This window comes from Maylandia zebra, linkage group LG15 (assembly GCF_041146795.1).
Source record: "Maylandia zebra isolate NMK-2024a linkage group LG15, Mzebra_GT3a, whole genome shotgun sequence".
In the NCBI taxonomy this organism is placed as follows: domain Eukaryota; kingdom Metazoa; phylum Chordata; class Actinopteri; order Cichliformes; family Cichlidae; genus Maylandia; species Maylandia zebra.
The window spans coordinates 34,749,294-34,771,271 of NC_135181.1; the positions used below are offsets into that span (position 1 = coordinate 34,749,294).

At 41.5% G+C, this 21,978-nt stretch overlaps 1 protein-coding gene across 3 annotated transcripts in view; it reads left to right on the top strand.

Annotated features, from left to right (window-relative positions):
• Positions 1–21,978, top strand: part of LOC101486556 (3',5'-cyclic-AMP phosphodiesterase 4C) — a 107,782-nt gene that overhangs the window by 1,692 nt on the left and 84,112 nt on the right. The window contains exons 2-3 of one of the 3 annotated variants that reach the window (XM_004564807.6): positions 10,429–10,479; positions 18,745–18,947. In XM_004564807.6, coding sequence (XP_004564864.3) covers positions 10,465–10,479; positions 18,745–18,947 — 218 coding nt within the window. In that variant the 5' untranslated portion in view covers positions 10,429–10,464. Of the gene's footprint in view, positions 1–10,428; positions 10,480–18,744; positions 18,948–21,516; positions 21,900–21,978 lie in introns of those variants that run through there. The other 2 variants (XM_076874335.1, XM_004564809.6) reach the window with 2 other exon arrangements.

Below are 21,978 nucleotides of genomic sequence, written 5' to 3' on the forward strand. Positions count from 1 at the left end.
AAGGACTCCTGAATCACGGACCCTAAAGTTAGGGGGCTGTACGACTGGAGGCACAGCCACCCGAGGGAGACCGTTCTCTCTGCATCCATTAGATGGCAGCCTGCCACACTGCTAATCCTCCTGCGTCCTGCTCTCCTCATCTGAGCAGAATCACAAAGCTTGTGCCTGAAACTGTATGACTCACTCTGTTTGACAGAAAAATGAGATTTGTCTTGTCACTTTATTAGAATTGACAATGGTGAGAAGAAGAAGGGGAGGCTTTGGAGAGAGAAAAAGTCACCGTGCCATTTATTGACATCTGACTAATTTACAGTCTTAATTTTATCAGCAGCGTTTCTTTCATGTAATTACTATTCTTACAAATTACGTCGGTCATGACTTGATTCTGACCTATGTCGCATTTATTGCGAGGATCTATTTGCGTCATTTTTCAATCATTTTAGATCAACCACTTGATTTGGGATATAGCGCCGTTTGTAAGTCATGCATGATTGTTGCGCAGACTTTTTCTAAGTCTTATCAGCCTAGATTGAAAGAAGCCTGTCTGCTATCTGCTGTGCGTCACCACAAATACCAGCATCAGAAGACGCCTTGGGTGTTCACTTTATGGTAGCAAGATTGGAGGATGTATAAGAAGGTGCCGCCGCTCTTATAGTTAATCATTACATGCTGTGCTGTACAAGAGTGGGGAGTTCAACTAACGTGCAACGTGCGATCTTTTGCAAGGCTGGGTCGCAAAGTAGTGTAAAATGAGAGCTGTTGATGCTGGGTTTACTTAAGCGAACGGAGAAATGTGCGCAATATTTTTATGCATGATTGCACTGGGTAAAAAGCGTAACACTCGATCTTGTTATGCTCACTTTGCCTGATAGCAGACAGAAGTTGCAACTTGTTGCACTTCTACCTTAAGTGTGGCGTCGCTTCCAGTCTAACTGATGTTTGCAGAGAAAGATGATCACCTTACTCCTTGGCCAAACCCCACAGTTTGACAAAAATAGTGACGGGTAATCGTCGGCCGTCACCCAGCTTCCATTGGGTTAGCCATGTGTGGTTTCGGTCCAATTTTATGTGGCAATCCTGGACCATCAACTCAGTGGAGTGCACCGATGCAAAGGTCTGGAATCACTTTTCAGCGTCTTTAAGTGGTTTAACCTTTCTACCACGCCTGCATTTAATGAAGCACTTATTAAATAGTCATTAGGGCTCTGATATTCTGCCAGCTATGCTTATAAACAGACCCATCTTCCAGCACACATTCTAAATAGCCATTGCAGACAATTGCACACATAACTAAAATGCTATTCGTGGTTCTATTAAGTAGTTTTGTCAGGGAGCCCTGCTTTTTAGAAAGTTGGTAGCTTACACCTTACTTGGGGTCAGGGTGTTCCCAAGTAAGGATTCACAAGAGATTTGTGCCTGAGAAACCCATCATCCTCTGAGCTGAAAGTCATCTCCTGTCAAGTAAAAAAGCCACCTGACATTATTTCAAGAAGCGACAGATTGCCACAAATAGACAGACCTTTGAAGAATTGTTTCTGCACTCTACCAAAAAGCATCTTGAAACCAGAACATCAAAAAAAGAAGAAGAAAAACCCTCCTGTTGGGGTGCGCTTCAAAGGACAGAGGGTTTTCAGGTCTCAAGAAGGTCCTTTTTACCTTATAGGCAAAAGCAAATAAAGACTGCAGCATCACAGTGAGCTCTCCAAAGATTAAAAAATTTGGAAAGATCCACTTGGTGTTACAACTTGAGATGAGAATCCTTCTGTCACAGCGTCTATCTTCAATGGTTCTCAATAGCAGGCCTTTTTCACAGCACACATCTTCATTTGTCATGCAGTTGTAAAGTGGAAGCAGCTATTCTGAGCATAAAACTCCCATTCATTTTCCTTTTTCCAGTAGGTAGGACTTCATGACTCACACAGAGGCACCTCTGCAGCGCTCTTGGTTGAATCATCGGTGCAATTAAAAAAATATATTGACTGTATAGGAATCTATACATTGGAGGTGGGGTTGGGGGGGGCATTTAACGATCTCTTCCAAGATGCATTTTCATTGCAAACTGCTGCCTTTTAAACCTTGAGATGTGCCCTAACGACACGCACACGCTCACTTTATTGTGTTGTGCTATCTCTGGATGATGGCTTCCCCTCTATAGAAATTTTAACTGGATCTCCACACTTTCCTCATCTATCATATTTGTGGTTATGATGGTGTAAAAAATACCCTCAGATACAGCAGGTGGATGCAGGGATGACGAAGGGGTGGATTTAGCGGGCGCACACGTCACAGGGAAAATTTGCAGCTCAAATTGAGAAGTGGTGTTTGGTCTATTGTTTGAGGGCAATGAGGTGTGCTACATGGACTACGCAGCTCAGTTTGATCGGGCCATCTTATTTCTGGTAATAGTGGCTATGTTTTATTCAGTAACAAGGTGGCTTCGGTCATATCAGCACCCTAAAACTGATGCGGTTAAATGGGATTCAACCTTTCTTAGTGTGATGTGTGAAAAAGGCCCATAAACAAGTTCTGGTGTACATCAAAACGAAGATCACATCCCCAGAACTAGTCCACATGCCCAGACCCCTACTGCCTTGCTCATGTTGCTAATGACCCCAGTGCCTGCCCCTGTGGGTGGTGTCTTTCTGGGAGAGAGGCCTGGCTCCAGGCATGGTCAACCAGCTCCATTTCATTCCGGCTTTCTAAGTTGAGCTTTTTCTGGCATCTGGATGGGATGATTCCTGGTTGCCTGTTTTTGGAGGTGTTCCTGGCACTCTGAGAAGAGACCCTGGGGTAGAACCAGAATGCTTTGTAGTGGTTATATTTCTCATCTGGCCTCCCTCGGGGGGAAGTGGAAGGTGTGGTGGGGAGAGAGATCTCTGGATTTCCCTGCAGCATGACTGTGGATAAGTAGAAAATAATGGATGTATCAGAACAGATAGGGATAGGTCTGAGTTTCACTCACATCAGTGTAGTTGTGCTTTCTCATAAACCGCTAAACTGAATACACCTACATTTTGTGTTTTTGTTAACAGTCATACCTGCTGCTTTATTACTTGTAGCTTTACACACAGCACACTTCACAGAATTACTCCTGTCTAACAAACAGAAAAGCCAGCATCACTGAAACTTTAGACATCATGCACTTTCACCTTTTTAATTGAGTTTAAAGTGAAACTATCATACTATTGTCTGTGCAAAACCCACAAACTCTGATAGTACATGTGTGTCTTAGAAGAGTTTCCTGTTCAGATTAATGATTAATATGCTGAGCACAGTTTGTTTTTCTCATTCTGTACATTCCCATCACTTTCATCTATCAGAGTGTGCACATAAGCACGGCTGCCTTTGTAATGCTGCTCAGTCTAATAACTAATTCCACGTCTCTGGCTCAGAAACCTCAGATGTGTATGCATGTTTTATAGGATTGCTAAAGGTGCATACACATCTGAGGAAAGAAAGGACAGCGCCTTGTGGACAGGAGAGCTGTTCACTGAAGCAAAGGTCCAGGTTGGGCTAAAAAGGAACACGCTGGTGGAGCATTTTGTCTGACATTGCTGGAAATGGGAAGTTGGCATGTGTCGTGAATAGCTGCAATGGGAGATGATGGAAAAATTAAAGGCACCCCATGACACAATATTGTCACAGTACTTTAGTCCCAATTTTTTTTACTTTTTGCAGTATGCAGAGTATTGCAGTATTGCAATAACACTATCTATCTATCTATCTATCTATCTATCTATCTATCTATCTATCTATCTATCTATCTATCTATCTATCTATCTATCTATGTCATGGTCCTGAGTCTGAGGACTCAGTGTTTTGTGTTTCCTTATGCTTTTGTTCATTCCGAGTGTGTATTCTGTTGTTATTTTGCCATTTGTTAGGTTTCTGTTCTTTGCCTGCCTGCTCCCACTTCTCTGTGTTCCCTCTGTCTGTCCATGGTGTTATTGTGTCTGCTCATGAGTCTGCCTGTCAAGTTCAGTGTCCTGTCTGGTTCTCTGTCTGTTAATTTCCTGTTTTATTCTGAAGGTTCATGTCTGATGTGAGTGTGTTCAGTTTACATTTCCCCTGTCCCGTCAGCTCTGATTTCTCCCAGCTGTGTTGCCCTCCTGTCTCTTATCCCCTGATTACTGGTGTGTGTATTTAAGCCCTGTGTGTTCTCCTGCCTGTTGCCGGTTTGTCTGTATTACTCCATGTAAGGCCGTGCTTTTCTGCATTCAGCTGTGTCTCTCTGCGTTTTTGTATCCTCCGTCAGTCTGCTTCTCTCTGCCTTTCACCCCGTGTCCTGTGGATTTCTAGTTGCTCTTTAGTTTTCCCAGTTTAGGTTTCCGTTAGTTTGTCTCATTATTCGTTTTCTGTTCCTGCCACTGACACCTTGTAAATAAACTCCACTAATCTTTTCATACACTGCTTGCTCTTGGGTCCTTTTTCCAACTCCACACGGCTCGCCTCGGCAGCCGTGACTAACTAACTAACTAACTAACTATCTATCCATCCATCCATCCATCCATCCATCGTCTCTGTTGGTTTGATCCAATAAGATAAAGTTATCTCAATTTAGTCATTTTCCTTTTGTTCTTGCAAAATTGTTGTTGAGCTTGTCAAGAGTACCAACACTGTCACTAAAACCTGCCATAAATGTTGATATAAGATAGAGTTTATAGCTGCAGGGAGGGTGCTGTCCTATTTTTACGAGCGTGACTGAGCCATTAGCTTGGCAGCTCTGTCAAGCTAAGTGTGTCCAGTGTTGGATGGATGGTTTTTCAATTGAGTCAGTTTAATGTAAGTCTGCTCCGCTAACATTATGCATGAGATGAGTACTATTCCCAGAGTACTTTCATTTATTTACAGTTTTTCTCAGTCGCTTTGGTGCGTTTCTCAGAACACCATTAACATTTGCACAGCAGTTAGTGCATTTCCCAAAACAATTAGTGCAAACTGCAAAACCTAGTGGATAGCCTGCAAAAGCACGTCACATGCACAGAATTGATTATCCATACCTCAAAAGCAAGTATCCATGTCAACGAAACTGTCAGTGCCATCAAAATGAAAAGTCTTGACACCATCTTTATGAACAAGATAGTCAAATGGCATTGTCATGTTTCCACTATGACAGTTTATAATTTCAGTGTTTCCCATTGCAAAAACAATTGGTGACACCTGAAAATGCTGACGACAGCACTATGGCCTACCTGTACAGCCATCTGAAATGTGCAGTAAAGTCACTGTAGATGTTATGGGAGTCTTGGGAGTAACTGAGACACTGAATACGTACGTTTCACATTTCCATTGTGTAGAAGTGTTTGTAATCCTACAGAATTGTGCAAAAGAAAAATATGCTACAGTCACTTGTTCACTGTAGAATACATGTAAACATAAAATCACCAATTTGGTAGAGCCTCCTCATGAGTGACAGCTGTAATTCACCTGAGATCAGTTGTTCAATTTTGGAGACATTTCCAGGAAAAATGATACAGAAAGGTATAGGATTTGCTTGACAGATGGCCAATATTTGGCATGTGATAACTAATTCAACAATTTTGTGTGTGATGACTCAAGCAATGGATGTATGACTATTAGTTTTATTGGGAACGACTATTCAGCATCCATAGGTATGATTACTTTTGACTGACATGACATAAGCAAATGGAAATGTCAGAAAGCAGCAGGGAAATGTATGGAAGCAACTGATTCATGTCCAAAATCATTTGCAGTTTGTTCAGAGAGAGGAGAAATTGCTACTATGATGTGCACAAATGACTGAGTGTTGTGGAGGTTGAACTAATAGTTATGAGAATTTCAATTCTGATCTGAGAAACGCACCAAAGCGACTGAGAAAAACTGTAATAAAGTAACAACATTTGGCGTCCCTGCATCAATACAATATTTTCAATTCAATTCAATTTATTTTATTTATACAGCTCCAAATCGCAGCAACAGTCGCCTCAAGGTGCTTTATATTGTAAGGTAGACCCTACAATAATACATAGAGTGAAAAACCCAACAATCATATGACCCCCTATGAGCAAGCACTTTGGCGACAGTGGGGAGAAAAAACTCCCTTTAATGGGAAGAAACTTCCAGCAGAACCAGGCTCACCACACACAATATTTGAAAAGTATGTTGTCTCGACTTTTTTTTCCTCCACCCCTGGTAAAAGTAGACCATCTTGGATATAGAAATCTAAAAGTAACATAAAAATAATCAGAATCATTTTTATTGGCAAGTTTGTACACAAATCAGGAATTTCTGTGGTACAGAAATAGAATATAGAATATGCTAAATTTTCAGTGCATATGTAATCTATACATCTCTATGTAAATATTAATATAAATGCACACAATAGGAGTATGTACTAACTACTTCAGATATTAGAATGCAAAAGAAATTGTTGGGTGGGGTGCAAAATGTGACAAGACTCTAAGGTGCAAAGAGCTCGTACTGAAGTTTAGTAAATGTGTGAAGTAAGTGTGTTGCTTAACGGAGCAGTTGTTGGGTTCTGGGTTTGAGCCATAGTGTCTTCACAGTCTCCCTTTGTTCATGTGAGCTTTCTCCAGCAACCTGTAGCAGTCCAATGACGTGCATGCTAGGTTCCCTTGTGATGTGAGTATGTGGGTGTGAATCAGCCCCAGTGTTCCTATCAGCCAGTGTAAGCTCTATTCCCACTGTGACCCCAGTTAAACACGCTGTTAAGAAAATGTTGCACTGTGTTCATCTGAAATGCTGCAGGAACAGTCACCTAAAATGAGCCGCAAGAAGATTGAGCTCAATCTCTGTCGCCTCTCACCTACACACACCTGGCCAGTTACAGTGTGAAGTGAGTACCAATGTTAGATTGCCAGTTTGGGGGAAAATCATAGAAATAATCTGAAACAATCTGAAAAGCAGCTCAGACTGACTTCCCAAATGTGGGCATGCAAGAGGCTGGAAAAGTACAAGAAAACAAAAATTGCAATGCATGCTTAAAGTTTGGCAAGGCTAAAATTTGCAAATACATAGTCTTTAAGCCAGAATTGTAGTGCACATGTGCACTGATCAGTTTTATAATTCTATGAAATCAGCACAGGAAGGTTTTCAGTTATGTGGCAAACTGAAACGGAAATGTACAAACTTGAAACAGAGAAAACTCTGGTGTCAGTGAAACAAAGAGCACAGAAGAAACAATAGTTGTGGCTCCAGTTTAATCATAAATTAGTCACATTTACCTGCAGAGATAAACCAGAATTTACTGTCATACTCAGCAAAGGCAATGAGTCAATTTTTACTTTATAACACTTAAAATAAAAAATGACAATGTTCAGGGCAAATAGGGTAGCAACACACATTTACTTAGTTCAACTCAAAAGAGTAATATATATATGTGTGTGTGTGTGTGTGTGTGTGTGTGTGTGTGTGTGTGTGTGTGTGTGTGTGTGTGTGTGTGTGTGTGTGTGTGTGTGTGTGTGTGTGTGTGTGTGTACATTTATATATGGTGCAATACTACAATATATAGATAAACATGTGAAGCTCTTTGATGAAAGCCAGTCCATGTTCGTGAAACACAGTGTTTAAATTATATGTAGACCTGCACTTTCTGGATCTTACAGTCAGCAGAAAATAGGACAAAAGTTAGACTGATGGGCAGAGTTAGCAACACAGAGGAAGGAAATATTCAAAATCTTTGGTATTGATTGGTTCTGACATCAGGGGGAAAAAGTGTTGTTATTAGATCCTGGGTGTCCGCGTGTGCCAGCCCCACTTTTTAGGAAGCTAGGTGCTACTAAACATTGGTACTGACAGTTTCTACACATATTGTCTGGACAAACATGAAGCCGAGCGGTAGATTGAATTTTCTATTATGGCCCGGAGGGAAGTTTAATAATCCATGATATTCTTTCTCTCAAACCGACTAACAGCAGGAATTACAACAACTCAAACTGATGCTTGAAGCACAGTTTTCCTGTCCAGCTCTCTACATCTTGTCCCCCTGAGCTACTGCAGCTTGTAACTGACAGGCGTAATGGCAAAGCCGAGCGGCAAAGAGTAATAATCCGATGAAGTCTAATCCAGTCAAATGCTGCTCGAGGACGAGATGGCTTGTGCAGCGTGCGACTTTGAAAAGGCAGCAGGATCCTCTGCTGAGGTGATGATTTTACCAATTTTACACATTACGAGGAACACTTATCCGTCTTATGGGCTCAGGAAGAGATAATTTTACAGTGATGGAGGAGCAGAGTTTAATCAGGAGATTTCTGATTTCATCTTTAACGCCCAGACTGCACTACAAACTGGAGGTTTGAAAGAGGCTCCAGAGAGTGAATGCCATTTATGCGGTGCTAAGTTATGGGGAGTGTAAAGACTCGGGGCTTCGGAAACTTGACCTACACTCACTAGCCACTATACTGGGCCAATACTGACCACAACCTTCTTAGTAGTCAAAAACAGACCCCCTGCATAGATTCATCAAGGTGCCAAATACGTTCTTCAGGGAGTTGTGCTGCTGATTTGCCAGCTGCAAATCCATGATGTGAATCTCCTGTTCCACCGCATCCCAAAGGTGCTCTGTTGGAATGAGTTCTTGTGACTGTGGAGGCCATTTCAGTACAGTGAACTTATCATCACGTTCAATAAACCAGTTTCAGATAGTCTGAGCTTTGTGACACGGTGTGTTATCCAGCTGAAAGCAGCTATTAGACGATGGTTACACTGTCATAAAGAGATGGACAGCAACAATACCCATGTAGGCTGCCAAGTTTAAACAGTGCTCAAGAAGTCCAAAGTGTACCAAAAACTTTCCCTCTTTACAGATCCCTATCAACCTGAACATTTGACACAAGGAGGATGGATCCATGCTTATATTTTGTTTACGCCAAATGTCGATCCTGCAATCTGTACATCACACCAGAAATCGAGACTAATCAGAGGAGACAACATTTCCCAACCTTCAGTCAGCTGGTGTGGTCTTCTGCTGCTTTAGCATTCAGAGATGCTCGTTTCCATGCCTCGGTTGCAACAAGTGATTATTTAAGTTCCTGTTGCCTTCCTATTAGCTCAAAGCAGTCTGATGCTTGGTTCAAACTTCTGAGTTCTTAGCCTGTGATTGGTTGATTGGGTGTTTGCATGAACAAGCAGATGAGCCAGTGTACCTAATAAAGTGACTGGTGAGTGTGTACCACAGTAGAAAAGTAAAAGCCAAAGTATCTTAACTTTAGCCATTAACTAGAGTTTAGTTCAGTTTGAGGTGCTGGGAGTCACACACACACAAAAAAAACACTGAATCCCAACACCAAATTAATGTTAGCTTTTTTTTAAATCATGTATTTATTTTCTATTACCTCTTTACTTTAAGGCCGCCTGAGTTAATGTAGCTGGTTGTGTATGTCCTCAGAAAATTAAAGCGCATGGCTGGAGGTGTTTTCACAAAGTAAATTCAGCAGCAGTTTTGGATCATTACAAGTTTTAAGCAAAGTTTAAAGTGCTCATCTGCCTGATATGCCATCTGACGTGATTGCAGCACTGTTTCCTCCTGTCCCTATCTCAACATCAACAATAAAACACAAGAGTAGGGCAATGGTGTCTGTTTATGTGGTTTCAAAGCTGATTAGGCCCGTGTCACTTGCTAGATGTACTATTTAATCTTACAGGTAAAAAAACACATAAGCTCTTTGTCGTCTCCTGCACAGTGCATGAAAAAAGGAAAAGAATCAGTGGCTTAAAAAGTACAGGAGAGTCATTTAATTGAAAAACATCTGTAAATACACAGTGCGTTCTCTTAACTGTGTAACTGGCAGTAATAAAATAACATTTGTCGGCCTGAATTCCACCCATAAGTTTATGTGTTGAGTCTAAACATTTATTCCTGAATATGAGATATTGAGAAGCACTTTGAGTCAGTTAGAAACTTCACCCCAGCCCATTGCCAATTTTTTGATTTATCATAGTTTATATGAGGCGCTGAGGAATGTCCACGTCTGCTAATTTGATTTGCCTTTGAAGGGGAGACGGCACATTTTGTCCCTGCTGTTGTTTGTGCAATATTTTCTGTTTATTGTGCTAGGTTTTATTATTCTCGCAGCATCCTTGGAACCCACATGGGCTGAACACTCTGCGAGAGAGAGAGTCAAGAATAATAATACAAAAAAACAGCACATCAAAGTAATAAAAGTGCTTTATCATGCTCTTTTCTGGCTCGATAGAAAGGCTCATTAGGCCTTTTGATGCCTCTGGCATGCTCACCGATCATCAGTATGTGGTAATGCCAGGTGGTCTTAATGAGTCGTGTGAAGTTCAATAATATTTTTTTTATGCTTTTATACTTTAAATCTCTTTTTTTTATTAATGTGCTACTAGTTAGTTTAATGATCAACTTGGATTTATGTTGAATGTAATAACAAGTTTGATGAGTGTCACTTTAACACCTCTTCTCTATTGTTTCTTTCTTCCTTCCAGCTACTGTTTGGCTGTTGCAACGTTTAACCAGCATCAATGTCTCGGCTTGAGGTAAATAATTTGGCCGTTTTCTTTGTGCACACACACAAATGCAAACACACCCTTTCTACTTGCCTTATCAAGTTTGTTGACTTTAGCGATAAGTGTATAATATCCAAACCTCATTGTGACTGTGCTGCATGTGTGACACATCACCTTCCTGTCAGATGATGACTGGTTTGGACTGCCCCGCAGACGTAAAAAGGTTTATCTGTGCTTCAGGGCTTTGTTCACAGTTAGTTAATAAAGACACTGAAGAGGGGGGCTACTAACAAACGCATGCACATTTAAAATCTCTTGAGCGTAGAGAGAAACACTTCAAAAAGGCTTTTGATAACATCTTAATGTAAAAAGTGTGAGCTTGCTTCAAAAGCTCTTAAACTGGATTGAAGCCACACAGGAAGGTTTAAAAGTTACACCAGTGAAAATTAAACTCCACAGAGAGGTTGCGTTAATACTGTGAGATTATTGAAAGCCGACTTTCACACTCACTAAATCTTCACAGCAGTTGAAACTGAAACATTTCATATTTCCACCTACTCATCTACCTAACATCCGGACGATCTGTTGGGTTTGGATTTTATTGCACAGCAATTTTACACCTCAAGAATAAGAACATGAGTAAAAAGGTTGAAAACTGGTATTTTGTATGTTTTTTGAAGCTTTAGTTGCACCTTTGTCTAAATGACACCTGCAGCAATAGAAGCTAGTTCACAAAGCTGAAAACATGACAGCTAAGCAGTAAATCCTGTTGCAGTCAGTGTATTGTAATGTAATTTGTCCAAGGACGTGTCCACGTGTCCACAAAAACAGGCACAGAGATGCCTGCACGGACCCTCGTGCTCACTGTCTGACAATGAAGTTTACTTAGTAACTCAGACCTGAGGTTAGAAAACGTTTGTTTTTTTGTTTTTAGGGGGTTTTGGTAAAGTTGGACGCTTTCAAATGAACAGAACACTTAACGTGTCGGCTCAGACAGGTAAAGTTGACTTCAGGTCATCCCAGCAGTATGCACCATGTGCTTTCTGCAGTTGTCCTCTGCAGGCTCGCAGGAAAGCCACAGCACCTTTTACTTGAAGCTTTACAAGCAGTGTTAAGGTGTTTGCTATGTGTTCATGTATACACACACACACACACCCAGCAGGGCAGCACTATGCCCTGTGCTTTCCTGCCATCAGTATCAGTATCCTGTCCAAGAATACTTTGGTACACTTTGAACTTGGAATTGAACCAACACCCCTTCAATTAAGCAACTGAGCACAGACTCCTGTGCTCTGTCCTGGACTGCACACAGGTACACTTAGACACCAAAATCAGAGCTTAGTTGTGATCTGTTACGGAAAGCACTGCAGGTTGTTGCAGAGCTGCACATGGAATAAAACTACTCTCAGCAACAAAAACAACAAGTCTTTTTCCAACAGGTAGAGGTGGACATCTGTTACTGGCCTCCTTTTTCCTCCCAACTATCACTAAATCCTTACGAAAGAGTAAATTACTGGGTTTCTTTTGCTAAAATTGTAAGATTTTGACCTCATTATGCAAAGAGCTTTCAGCTAACAGATGGTATCTTACTGTAAAACAAACTGCAGCATCTCCCTGTGTAAGTGTTATTTAACCCTGCGTGCAGCTTGCTGTAATATTTCTAACACTAAGCTTAGAAAAGTAAAATTGCTCTATGTTTGAATCCTGTTTACAGTTGACTGAATTACAGACGAACAAGCTACAAAACACTAATCTCAGAAATGTAACCACCTTACAGCCTCTGGCTGTAGCCGCTGGCTTTCATGTAAGTTAACTTTTGAAGTGACGTCTGGAAAATTTCAGCTTTCATGAAAACATGCTGTTTTTCTATCTGCCTGCAGAGTTAATCATGACATACACGCACCTCCAGAGGCAAAGAGGGGTCTGAGGGGGAGATATCTGATTGGCTCTATTTCTGGAGCGATGCTAATCACGCTCTTTGCACCTCCAGGTGGCATTAAGCGTACAGGTGAACATTGCCAGTGCAATGATGCACAGATCACACAACGGGAAGGTTTGCTGAGCTCCCCTCCCCTCACCGTTATGATGGTTGGATTCAGTATTCATTTTCCCATTTTGAGAAACAGCATTGGCTGTGATTGCTTTCATAAGTTCAAGAAGGATCAGTGTGTCTTGTTATCTCTGATTACATCATTGTGCTATTAACAGGATGTGATGTGCATGTGCTGTGTTTCTTTATGTACCTGTGTTTCACATGTGAGAGCACAGTGCATAGATGCTTTGCTGTGTAGAGCAGATGGGAGCCCAGTGAATCGTGGGATACCTGTGGTGTTAAGCATCGGATGCTTGTTAGTCTGTGGTCAGAGCAGCAAGGTGTCTGGCCTGATACAATTAGCACTCTTAACACATGCTAATACACATTCTGAATATCAGGTCCTGCCTCGCTGTATGAAACCCCCCAATGTGAGATTATCTGACACTTCACAACCTTTTTTTTACTTTATTTGACCTGGGCATCTAAATTTGTTCAAATACTGTGGCAAATATACATCCTTCAGTAAGCCATAAACAAAGCCTGCCAGATCCTAAATAATGCACAGCGTCCTCCTGATGAAGAATGACACCCTTGTTTGTTATGAACACCAGGAGATGGATTATGAACAGCATTCCAGTGTTTATCTGGGGGAAAGTGATTGGTGGAAGGGGTCCAGAGCCAAATTACAAGGAGCTGTCATGTGACACGCACGCTTTTGATTGACTGTGGTTGATGCTGATTGCCTCATTTACGCAACAGGCTAATCAAGTCATTTGCCTAATCAAAAGCTAGACAGGCAGAGAGAAACAGAAGGGCCTAGATGTAGTTTCAGTTTATAAAACAAATTATAAGAGCATAAACCCAGAATAAAATAAAACTATCACAATGGAAATAAATTTATTAGCAAGACTTGCTCGAAAAGCCACAGCAGATTGCAAACAGTCTTTCTTTGGATCTTTCCACTTGGATCATTTTAACAACAGCACAGAGTGTAATACTGAGAAATTCAAGCTGTCCCAGCTCAGACTGAAAATGTTACTTCGATGTTCTGGGTAGATTCAAATTTATAACGTGTTGTGATATGTGTGAAACACCACTTCATGAGCAACCATATGCGTGAGATGATGTCAATGCAGCAGTATGCTTGCTGATGCAGTGGCGCAGCCAGTGGTTCCTCTTTTTTTTGAAGTGCAAATGACCAGAAAACTCTTTTTTTTTAATCTTTGCTGCATTGATCTAGAAGTCTTCCTCTCAGTGTGTCAGCTTACCATGACTGCAGCTGGGTGGTAGTTGCATTAAAGCACACTTGTTACTCCAACCAGCACTATGTGGGTCACATTGAGGTTCACAGATTTCAACTCATCACCTGCAGCTGTTTGTATAACCAGTCTGGTTTTAGCTATCAATTTTCATCATTGTTATTGGCAGGGAGACAAATTATCTTAAAGCGCTAAAAAAAAAAAATCCCCATTTCAAAAAGAAATTAGCTGGTGGTGAGTGTTGGATTGTAGTGTTATTTTATGCCATGTTATACCCCGAATTAAAGATTGTGAATTATTATGTAGTTTAGTTTGCATTTTCCTCCTGAATTAGAAGAAGCTGATAACTATTGCATTAGCTAAACTGATTTGCATTACATTAAACTGCTGGCTTGTTGTGAATGAAGGATATTGCTTTATGATGCATTATACTGCTGAGTTATAAGAAATACTGTTCGCAGAGAGTTATTGTCTTATTTGTCTGATTAGAAGAGAACAGAATATGCTGGAGTTTTCTGCCCCATCTCAGCAGGAGCAGATAAACAGGGAGCCAAGGTCGTAGCTTAGACGCCGTGTGAGAGAAAGCATGCGAATGTTTAGGCTTTTTATGATAAGGTGGAGGCACCAGACGCTATAAAAGTTTGAGCAATGCTCCACCATTTTGAGATCAGAGGCTGTCTGCATCAGTGTCCATCTCCCACTCGTATGTTCATTAAAATCATCGTTTGACTCAACCCGGCCGGACCAGTGTTGTTATTGTGGTTTTTTCTCTTGTTTCCATCCCCAATTTTGAACTCGTAACATGAGTCATTTCCCTTCTTGGCCTTACTGTACTGTGGAAGTCTTCAGTGGCTCTTTGAAGGCAATTATTGTGAAGAAGAAGTGGAAAATCTTGAGTTTTCTATAACAGCCCACAGTGACCAAACTTATTCTAGTACATACTGTATTATAGTAATAGTAGAGTATTGTTTGACCACTGTTGGATTCAGTTAAACTGAGAAAAGCAATGCAATTTTTGCAGGTAAAAATATTCATATACCGTTTATATGCTAAAAAGGAGGTTATTTTAGCCTGTTGCTAGGCGGTTGCTAGGCATGAATCATAAATTTTTTTATGGATAAGATGTTATAGGATGCCGTTGTAGGTGTATTAAGGCTAAATAAAACGTAATTTTTGCCTGTTGCTAGGCGGTTGCCAAGCAACGTGATGACATGATAATATCTGATATAGATGAGAACCTTCAGGGTCCTAATATATACCTGTGTGCCAAGTTTGGTTGCTGAGTTCCTGAAGGGCTTGGAGGACTTCATGGACAAAGGTGCAAACACACAGATATATAATATTGTTGTATTTTATATGATGCCTAATATTATTATTTTCCAAGCGTTTAGTCATAAATTGAAGTGTAGACAAGTAAAAGGTTAGGTGATTTAACCTCTTAGCACCTTGAATATCTGTAAAATTTCAACTAATTGAAAAGTTAAAAAGATATTTCAGTGTGGATTAGTGGAGGGAAGGCTGGTTTCAGATTCATATTGGGAGTTTTGCATTGTGGCAGGCTTGGTATTGATCAATCACAGATTTGTAAATCATAAACTATTAAACCAGTAAACGAATACTACTATATGAACTAGCTGATCTCCCTGAAAGATGAATAAGCTTGAGCTACAAACAAATCTGTATGTAACTCAAACTGCAGTTTTAGGCCCAATAATTTTTTCTACACTGGAAGCTTTAATGCACGACTGTTGATTTATCAGTTCTACTGTTCACTACAAATCCATCTGTACTTAACACTGAGCTGTGTTAAAGCCCTACTTGAGCACAGATGCAGTTGTGCTTTGGGTTTTGATTCTCGCTGTGTCCTCCCGAGAACAGACAAGCACTTCCAGAGAACGGGTGAGTCATAAGTGTTCATTCGTACCCTTGATTAAAGGGAAAGCGTGCCGCCATTGGGAATCAGCTCATTGGTTCTTTAGCAGCAGAGGCCTGCTGAGAACCCACCATCCCATCTTATCATGCACGAGGCCTACCGCCACCAACTCATTTTCACTTCCTGTGTGTGGCGTGGCAGGAGATCGGCCAGGTGATAACAGAGCCAGATGCTTCCTCCCCGGTTCCGATTGGCTGCGGGACATGTGTGTCATGTCAAAAAATGTGTTTAGGAAAATCAGAAAAGAACTGCTGTCAGGGAAAATTTCATCTTTAGAAGAAAAATATTAGATTTGTGTAAAACTGGCAAATGGTTGTGTGCAGGGACCAGAGAGAAATTTTGTTTTTGTTGATCAAAAGTCTCCATTTAGTCAACCAGGTTAATACGAGCAGTTAAATAAGTATTGCATACAGGTGTAGATGTTCCAAATCTCTGTGGTGTGCTCAGAGGCCCTTAGATAACCGTGTTACAGTCCACCTTTTTTGAACATGTCAACACGAAACCACAGTAGACTTTATATTACACAGCTGGGCACAGTCTGAACAACACTGAGTGTGCGAATGCTATCAGAAATGTGGGACTTGTTTCTGATGCCTGTGCGAAACAGATTTCCTATAGCTGCTCGAAGAAAGTTAGGAAACAACAGAGTAACTGACATGGAGGTATTTCTTTGGTACCCAATCCAATCGTCCGCCCGCTACCACACATCCCGCGTCAGTAGAGGAAGGGAGGCAGTTCTTGAAGTTTGCCTTTTTGACCACTGAACTGTGGTTTTAAAAGAGCCAGCAGCTCTTTTAAACAGCAAATGACAAACTGATTTTAATTCCAGGTCTGCACTCGCCAGGCCAGCAGGCACAAAGAGACAAACCAGACTTTAGATGCAGCACCAGGTCCACAGTCAGGAACATTTAAGCTGCCAAGATCTGAACAACATGTCAGATGGTTGGGCAGCTTCAGAATCCCCCACATCTTTACAATCTCTGTATTCTGCCAAAATCAGCTGTTTAACATTCACGCCCGCTGTCTATTGCAATCTCATAAATGTGTGCAGGTGAAAAAGGAGCCATGGATTTGAACTCCTGGTAAATGACATTTCCAACAGGGTCAGCTAATGCCATGTGGGGTACATTTTGAGTACGAGATGCATCGGTTTCATATCAGTCTGATACAAAGGTTGAAGCTATTTGTTTGTATTGCGAAGCAGTCTGTGACGATAGGTGCATGCTGTAGCCCAAGGTGGGCAGCAGGCCTGACAGTCATGTCATGTTTGATGCTTGACAGCACCGATCAGGGAAAGGAGACTTGCTGGATGGCAGATCAATATCCATCAGCTCCCACCGAACTCCACTCGTGAACTCAGTCGAAGCCCAAATTACAGCAGCAGAGGCTCAGAGCGACCGAAATGGACATGGATTTTTGGAGAATGTATATTTCCCAGGGTGCCTCATTCTCATTTGACCTTTTAATGGGGAGACTTGGTTATGTACTGTTTAAAGAAGACTCACAATCATATGTAGTTGTTTGTCAGGCAGAGTAAGCTGCTGTCTGCCCACTCGCCTGTTGACTAATCACTTTCCACTCATTGGATATTAAATGGTGAAAAAAAGTCAAATTAATGCTCGGTCTGAAACCTGGAAAGAGTTCGTGCTGTGCCTGCAGTACCCTCGGGGCAGATTGGGCAGATGCCACGTGTCCCTGGAAAAATACACATACATTTATTTTAGTTATTTATTGAACTATTTCTAATTGCGACAGTGAAATAATTTCAGCTTTCAGTCTGTCACGGGTACACGCTTATGAATCCTATTTTCCATCCTAAACTGTGTACATGTCCATGCATCAACTGTGATGTATTGCAAATATATGGTAATTGTAACTGATGAGGTGATACTTCAGAACATTTAGGCTATTAAAGTGTCGTCTCTGTCCTTTTATTAACGAATCTTTGAGTGATTTGTTTGCCTAATTTCATAGAGTTCACTGTGGGGCTACTCAGCGGGAACCCTGTGTGGCCATTTGTGAAGCAAATTGAAAGCGGTATACAGAAGGCTTTAAAATGTACATTTCAAACGCACTATGGGAGGTTCATCATGAGCAAGAGCAAGCATCACCAGGAAAATGTAGACTTGCAAGTAGCTCTGTGAATGCTTTCAGCTGAAGCCCAGGATGCTGATTTTATCTTTGCAAATCATCATGAAACACAAAATACAGCAAAGTCTGATGAGAGTTTGGAAAGGCTACTTTTTGGTTTTGGCCTATTTACAGCTTGTTACAAAGTATTTCTAGGCAGGGCCAATTTCTTGCCAGTCCTCTCGGTGGTTTCACTCAGAATCACAACTGCAGCCTCCGGTGGCTGTGCTCCAGTTAGCTACAGCATTAAAAACAATATAAAAAGTGAGTAAAATGATTATGATGACACTTTTTAAGGTCTCAGAGTTGTTATCCACCAAGTGCACAGTCAGTTCTTGTAGTTAATCTTTGAGAAACGCATAGATCTGAGTGGTGAATCACTGCGCCTCAGGCATCCATCAACAGTTCACTGGAAGCCCATCCTTGACCATTTTTGGTAGCCTCTGCATAGGCTTCCAGTGAACTGTTGATACACTTTTTAGCATGCACCCTCTGACACTTTGGTCAGGAATGGATTGAGGAGCGTGACAAAGAGTTAAAAGTCTCAACTTAGTCACCAAATTCTCTTGAGCTTTAGATGATCTGGAAAAGCAGCTCAGCTCTATCCAGTCTTTACCTTTCAGCTGATAGAACTTAAGGTATCTGCTGCTAACATCTTCTGCACACTTTCAAAGGGCCACGCAGTCCATGTTTTGGCAGCACAGTACACCGTAATGTTGTGACTGATTTATGAGCAGCTTTCAAATGGCTTAAGTAAAATGGTTTAATCCTTTAAAGAGGCGTTCTGGACTCTTGTGTTGTGCTGCATTAGTTTTACTGGCTGTGAGTGATTAAACTTTCAGATGAGTGCGTATTCTGCTTGTTTCCACACACGTCACCTTGACTGGAGAATAATATTACATTAAAAATATGTTTTTGCTTTTTCCTTTGGGATGCAGCATTTTCGGGATTCTATACCAGTGGGCAACCATGTGGTGCGGCGGCGTTACTCAGGCCCACTGCTGCTGCCTCCGCTGTGGAGGAGACACTCCCATCAGGACCACTCATTCGATACCCGGCGAACATCTCAAGGACACATGCTACCGCTAGCCCGGCTAGAAGAGCTGTACAGTCTAGCACTGGCCACCCATGATGAACACCGGTCAGTGACACACACTGTTTGTTTGTATGTTTGTTTGTTTTGCCTCTGAGGAATTCCTTCAGTGAACTGTGGATGTGGTTAAACAGGGGAAATTGCTGATCTTCCTTTTTCTGTGGGGCTTTGTTTATCTGTTAAGCTTCATCAGATGAAGCTTAATGCACAGATGATTCACACAGATGATGAACTCTGTGTGAAATGGAGAATAAGATTAGTAATTTTGAGACAACTTCTTTCTCTGTTCTGCAAAAGTTTTAACACACCCATAATTTCATTTTATTTTGCTTCCAAGCAGCCTGACTTTCTTACATTTTTAAGTGCACTTGGGCAACAGCTCTCAAGGCTTTCTGAAGGTCTTTTTCATTCATTTTAAGTCCTTTCCTGTTTAGTTGCTTTTTTCCTGGTTAAGCCACTTAACACTGACTCAAGGAAAGAACATGTTTGGTGTCTAAGCATAAAAGACAAATTGGGAAAAACTGTAAATTATATCTTTAGGAACTTGTTACAACCAGCCGGTAACAGAAAACACATCGACAGGCATGGCATAACATTTTTGCACCAACAAGTTAAAAAAGGCCAATTTTAAGGAAGGGAAACAAAGAGAAAGGCTGTCATGGTCTGTGTTGCATTTAGTCAGTGGTGATGGGGATCTTAAAGGACAGAAAAATACAGCGAGATTTTGATCCACCATCCAATACCATCTGGAAAGCAAGTCATTGGCAGCGGGTCATTTTTCAGCATGGCAAAGATCCCAAAAACACTGCCAGTGTATGCAGTAAAAGCATACCTGGATAGAAAAACACACACAGTCATGGACTGGCCCAGACCTCGGACCTCAACATTATTGAAGCAGTGTGGGATCATGTTGACAGAGAATGAAACAAAAGGAAGTGAACATTCAAAGATGTCCTTCAGCATGGAGAACTATTCCTGAGGACTTCTTAAAGAAATGACAAGAAAGCTGCCAAAGAGAGTTCAGACATACTGAATACTGAATTTCGCGTTCATTAGAATTGCACAAACTCGGTATGTCTCTCTTTGCACGTTTCAGCAAATCACCATAACTTTCCCAGCAAAATATAAAGAAATGAGGAGTGACTCCAGACTTTTGCATAGTACTTTAGTTACGTTTTTTCATTCTAATTAAAAGTTTTAGGAATCATGTTTTTCTTGTTCACGAAATGAAGTCTTGTTTGTTGGTTTGGAGCAGCTGTTGTTACTGCTTAACACAAATTATGTAAGTCAAGCTCAGCAAATAGACATTTGCCTCGTTCGTCTGTACCACTTTCCTGTCACATGGTCATGTTTTGGTGATTGTCTTGGTAGGTCAGTGCTCGTAAGCAGCAGACAGAGGCTGTCTATGTGACACTGAGACAAAAATAGAAATGTGGACTGTTGTTTTGTGGTTTCTGGTGATAATGAAAGGCATCTCCTGTGTTTAAAAAAAAAGAAGCCTAGTAATTGGAACAACAGTTAGAAACCTCCCACTGAAAGGTCATGCATGTGGGTGTGGGTGTGGGTGTGCACTTGTATCTCCCCTGACTCCCTTTTAGACATAAAGGCTGACCATTTTCATGTTTGAACATCTACAAACATGTGTGTGCTGTCCAGGCATTAATTACCAAAAAATAAATAAATAAAACGGCTGATCTTTGTAACGTAATCGTGCTTTTTTCAGACTGAAAATCCTTTTTGGATAAACAGCTCGTTAGCTAATGATACAGCCCCTATTTTTCCTACATAATAAAAATAAGTGGGTTTGGTGACATCAGTAATTTGAACCAGCCCCGTGTTGTTTTCCTGTTGTACCTATAAACCTGAATTTATTCGAATTTATAAAACGCAACCCAATCTTCCAGCTGGTAATGAGATAGGGTACAAAGTCTGACATATAAAATTCACTGCAACCTTATAGGAAGCTGCACTGCACATTAAACTATAGGCCTTATGATGGCTATATACCAACATGCAACCACTCCTATCTTCAGTTACACACTGGTTTGCCTTTATTTGTTAGTTTGAGGGCTTGTACACTGTGATTTCCTGAGACAGGGTTAATGAAATATGTTAAATCAGTGCTGCTCTGACCAGTAAACATATCTCTACCTTCATTATGTCAAAAATCTGTCTGACTGCTCAATATCTCTTACCGGTATATGACACAAAAGATAAAAGATGGATTTTTCCAAAAAATCAATTACAAATAATGAACAGGCAGTTTTGCTCTACCAGAGCAAATACAATAAAGATAAAGCAATGTTGTGTAATGCTGATGATTGGCGGTTTGACAAATAAGACAGCGACAGACAGGGAAACAGATGGAGATGGCAGGAGGAAGCTGGTCGAGAGAGGCACAGTAAGAGGTGAGGATGGCGAGAGAGAGAGAGAGAGAGAGAGAGAGAGAGCGAGAGAGAGAGAGAGAGAGAGAGAGAGATAAAAGAAGGGAGAAACTGAGAGGGCGAGAGGGAGGGGGAGGAAGCAGGAGGAAGCAGAGAGATGGAGAGAGAGAGACGGGGGGAGCTGGTACTGACTGAGAGGCTCACAGTCGTTTCAGCACTCCGCCTCGTGGACAGCAGCGCACCATGACGTCGCGCGCGCCTCTCTGAAGCGCGTGCCTTCCTCCTCACAATCCCTGCAGACGAGCTCTACGCTGTTCTCCGAGACTGTTTGTAGCTTAGAAGTCGCTTTTTTACAAAAACAGACAAAAAAACAAAAAATAAAATAAAATCCAGCGAGCACGTAAAAGTAAAAAATGGAGTGCACCACACTGAGCAGAGAGGGAGCGGGGCTCGCCAAGCCGCCCAAACACCTGTGGCGGCAGCCCAGAACTCACATACGCATCAAGCAGCGCTTCAACTCGGACACCGAGCGCTACCTGTGCCGCAACCGGACCCTGGAGAAGCTCCGTCCCGGACTGAGGCAACCCCGAATGTCCTGGCCCTCCTCGCTGAAACGGTAACCTTCTTTAATCTCCCGAGTCACTAAAGTAAAAGCAAGTGAATTGTTTTCCACCGCTTCGGGGATGAGAGTCAAT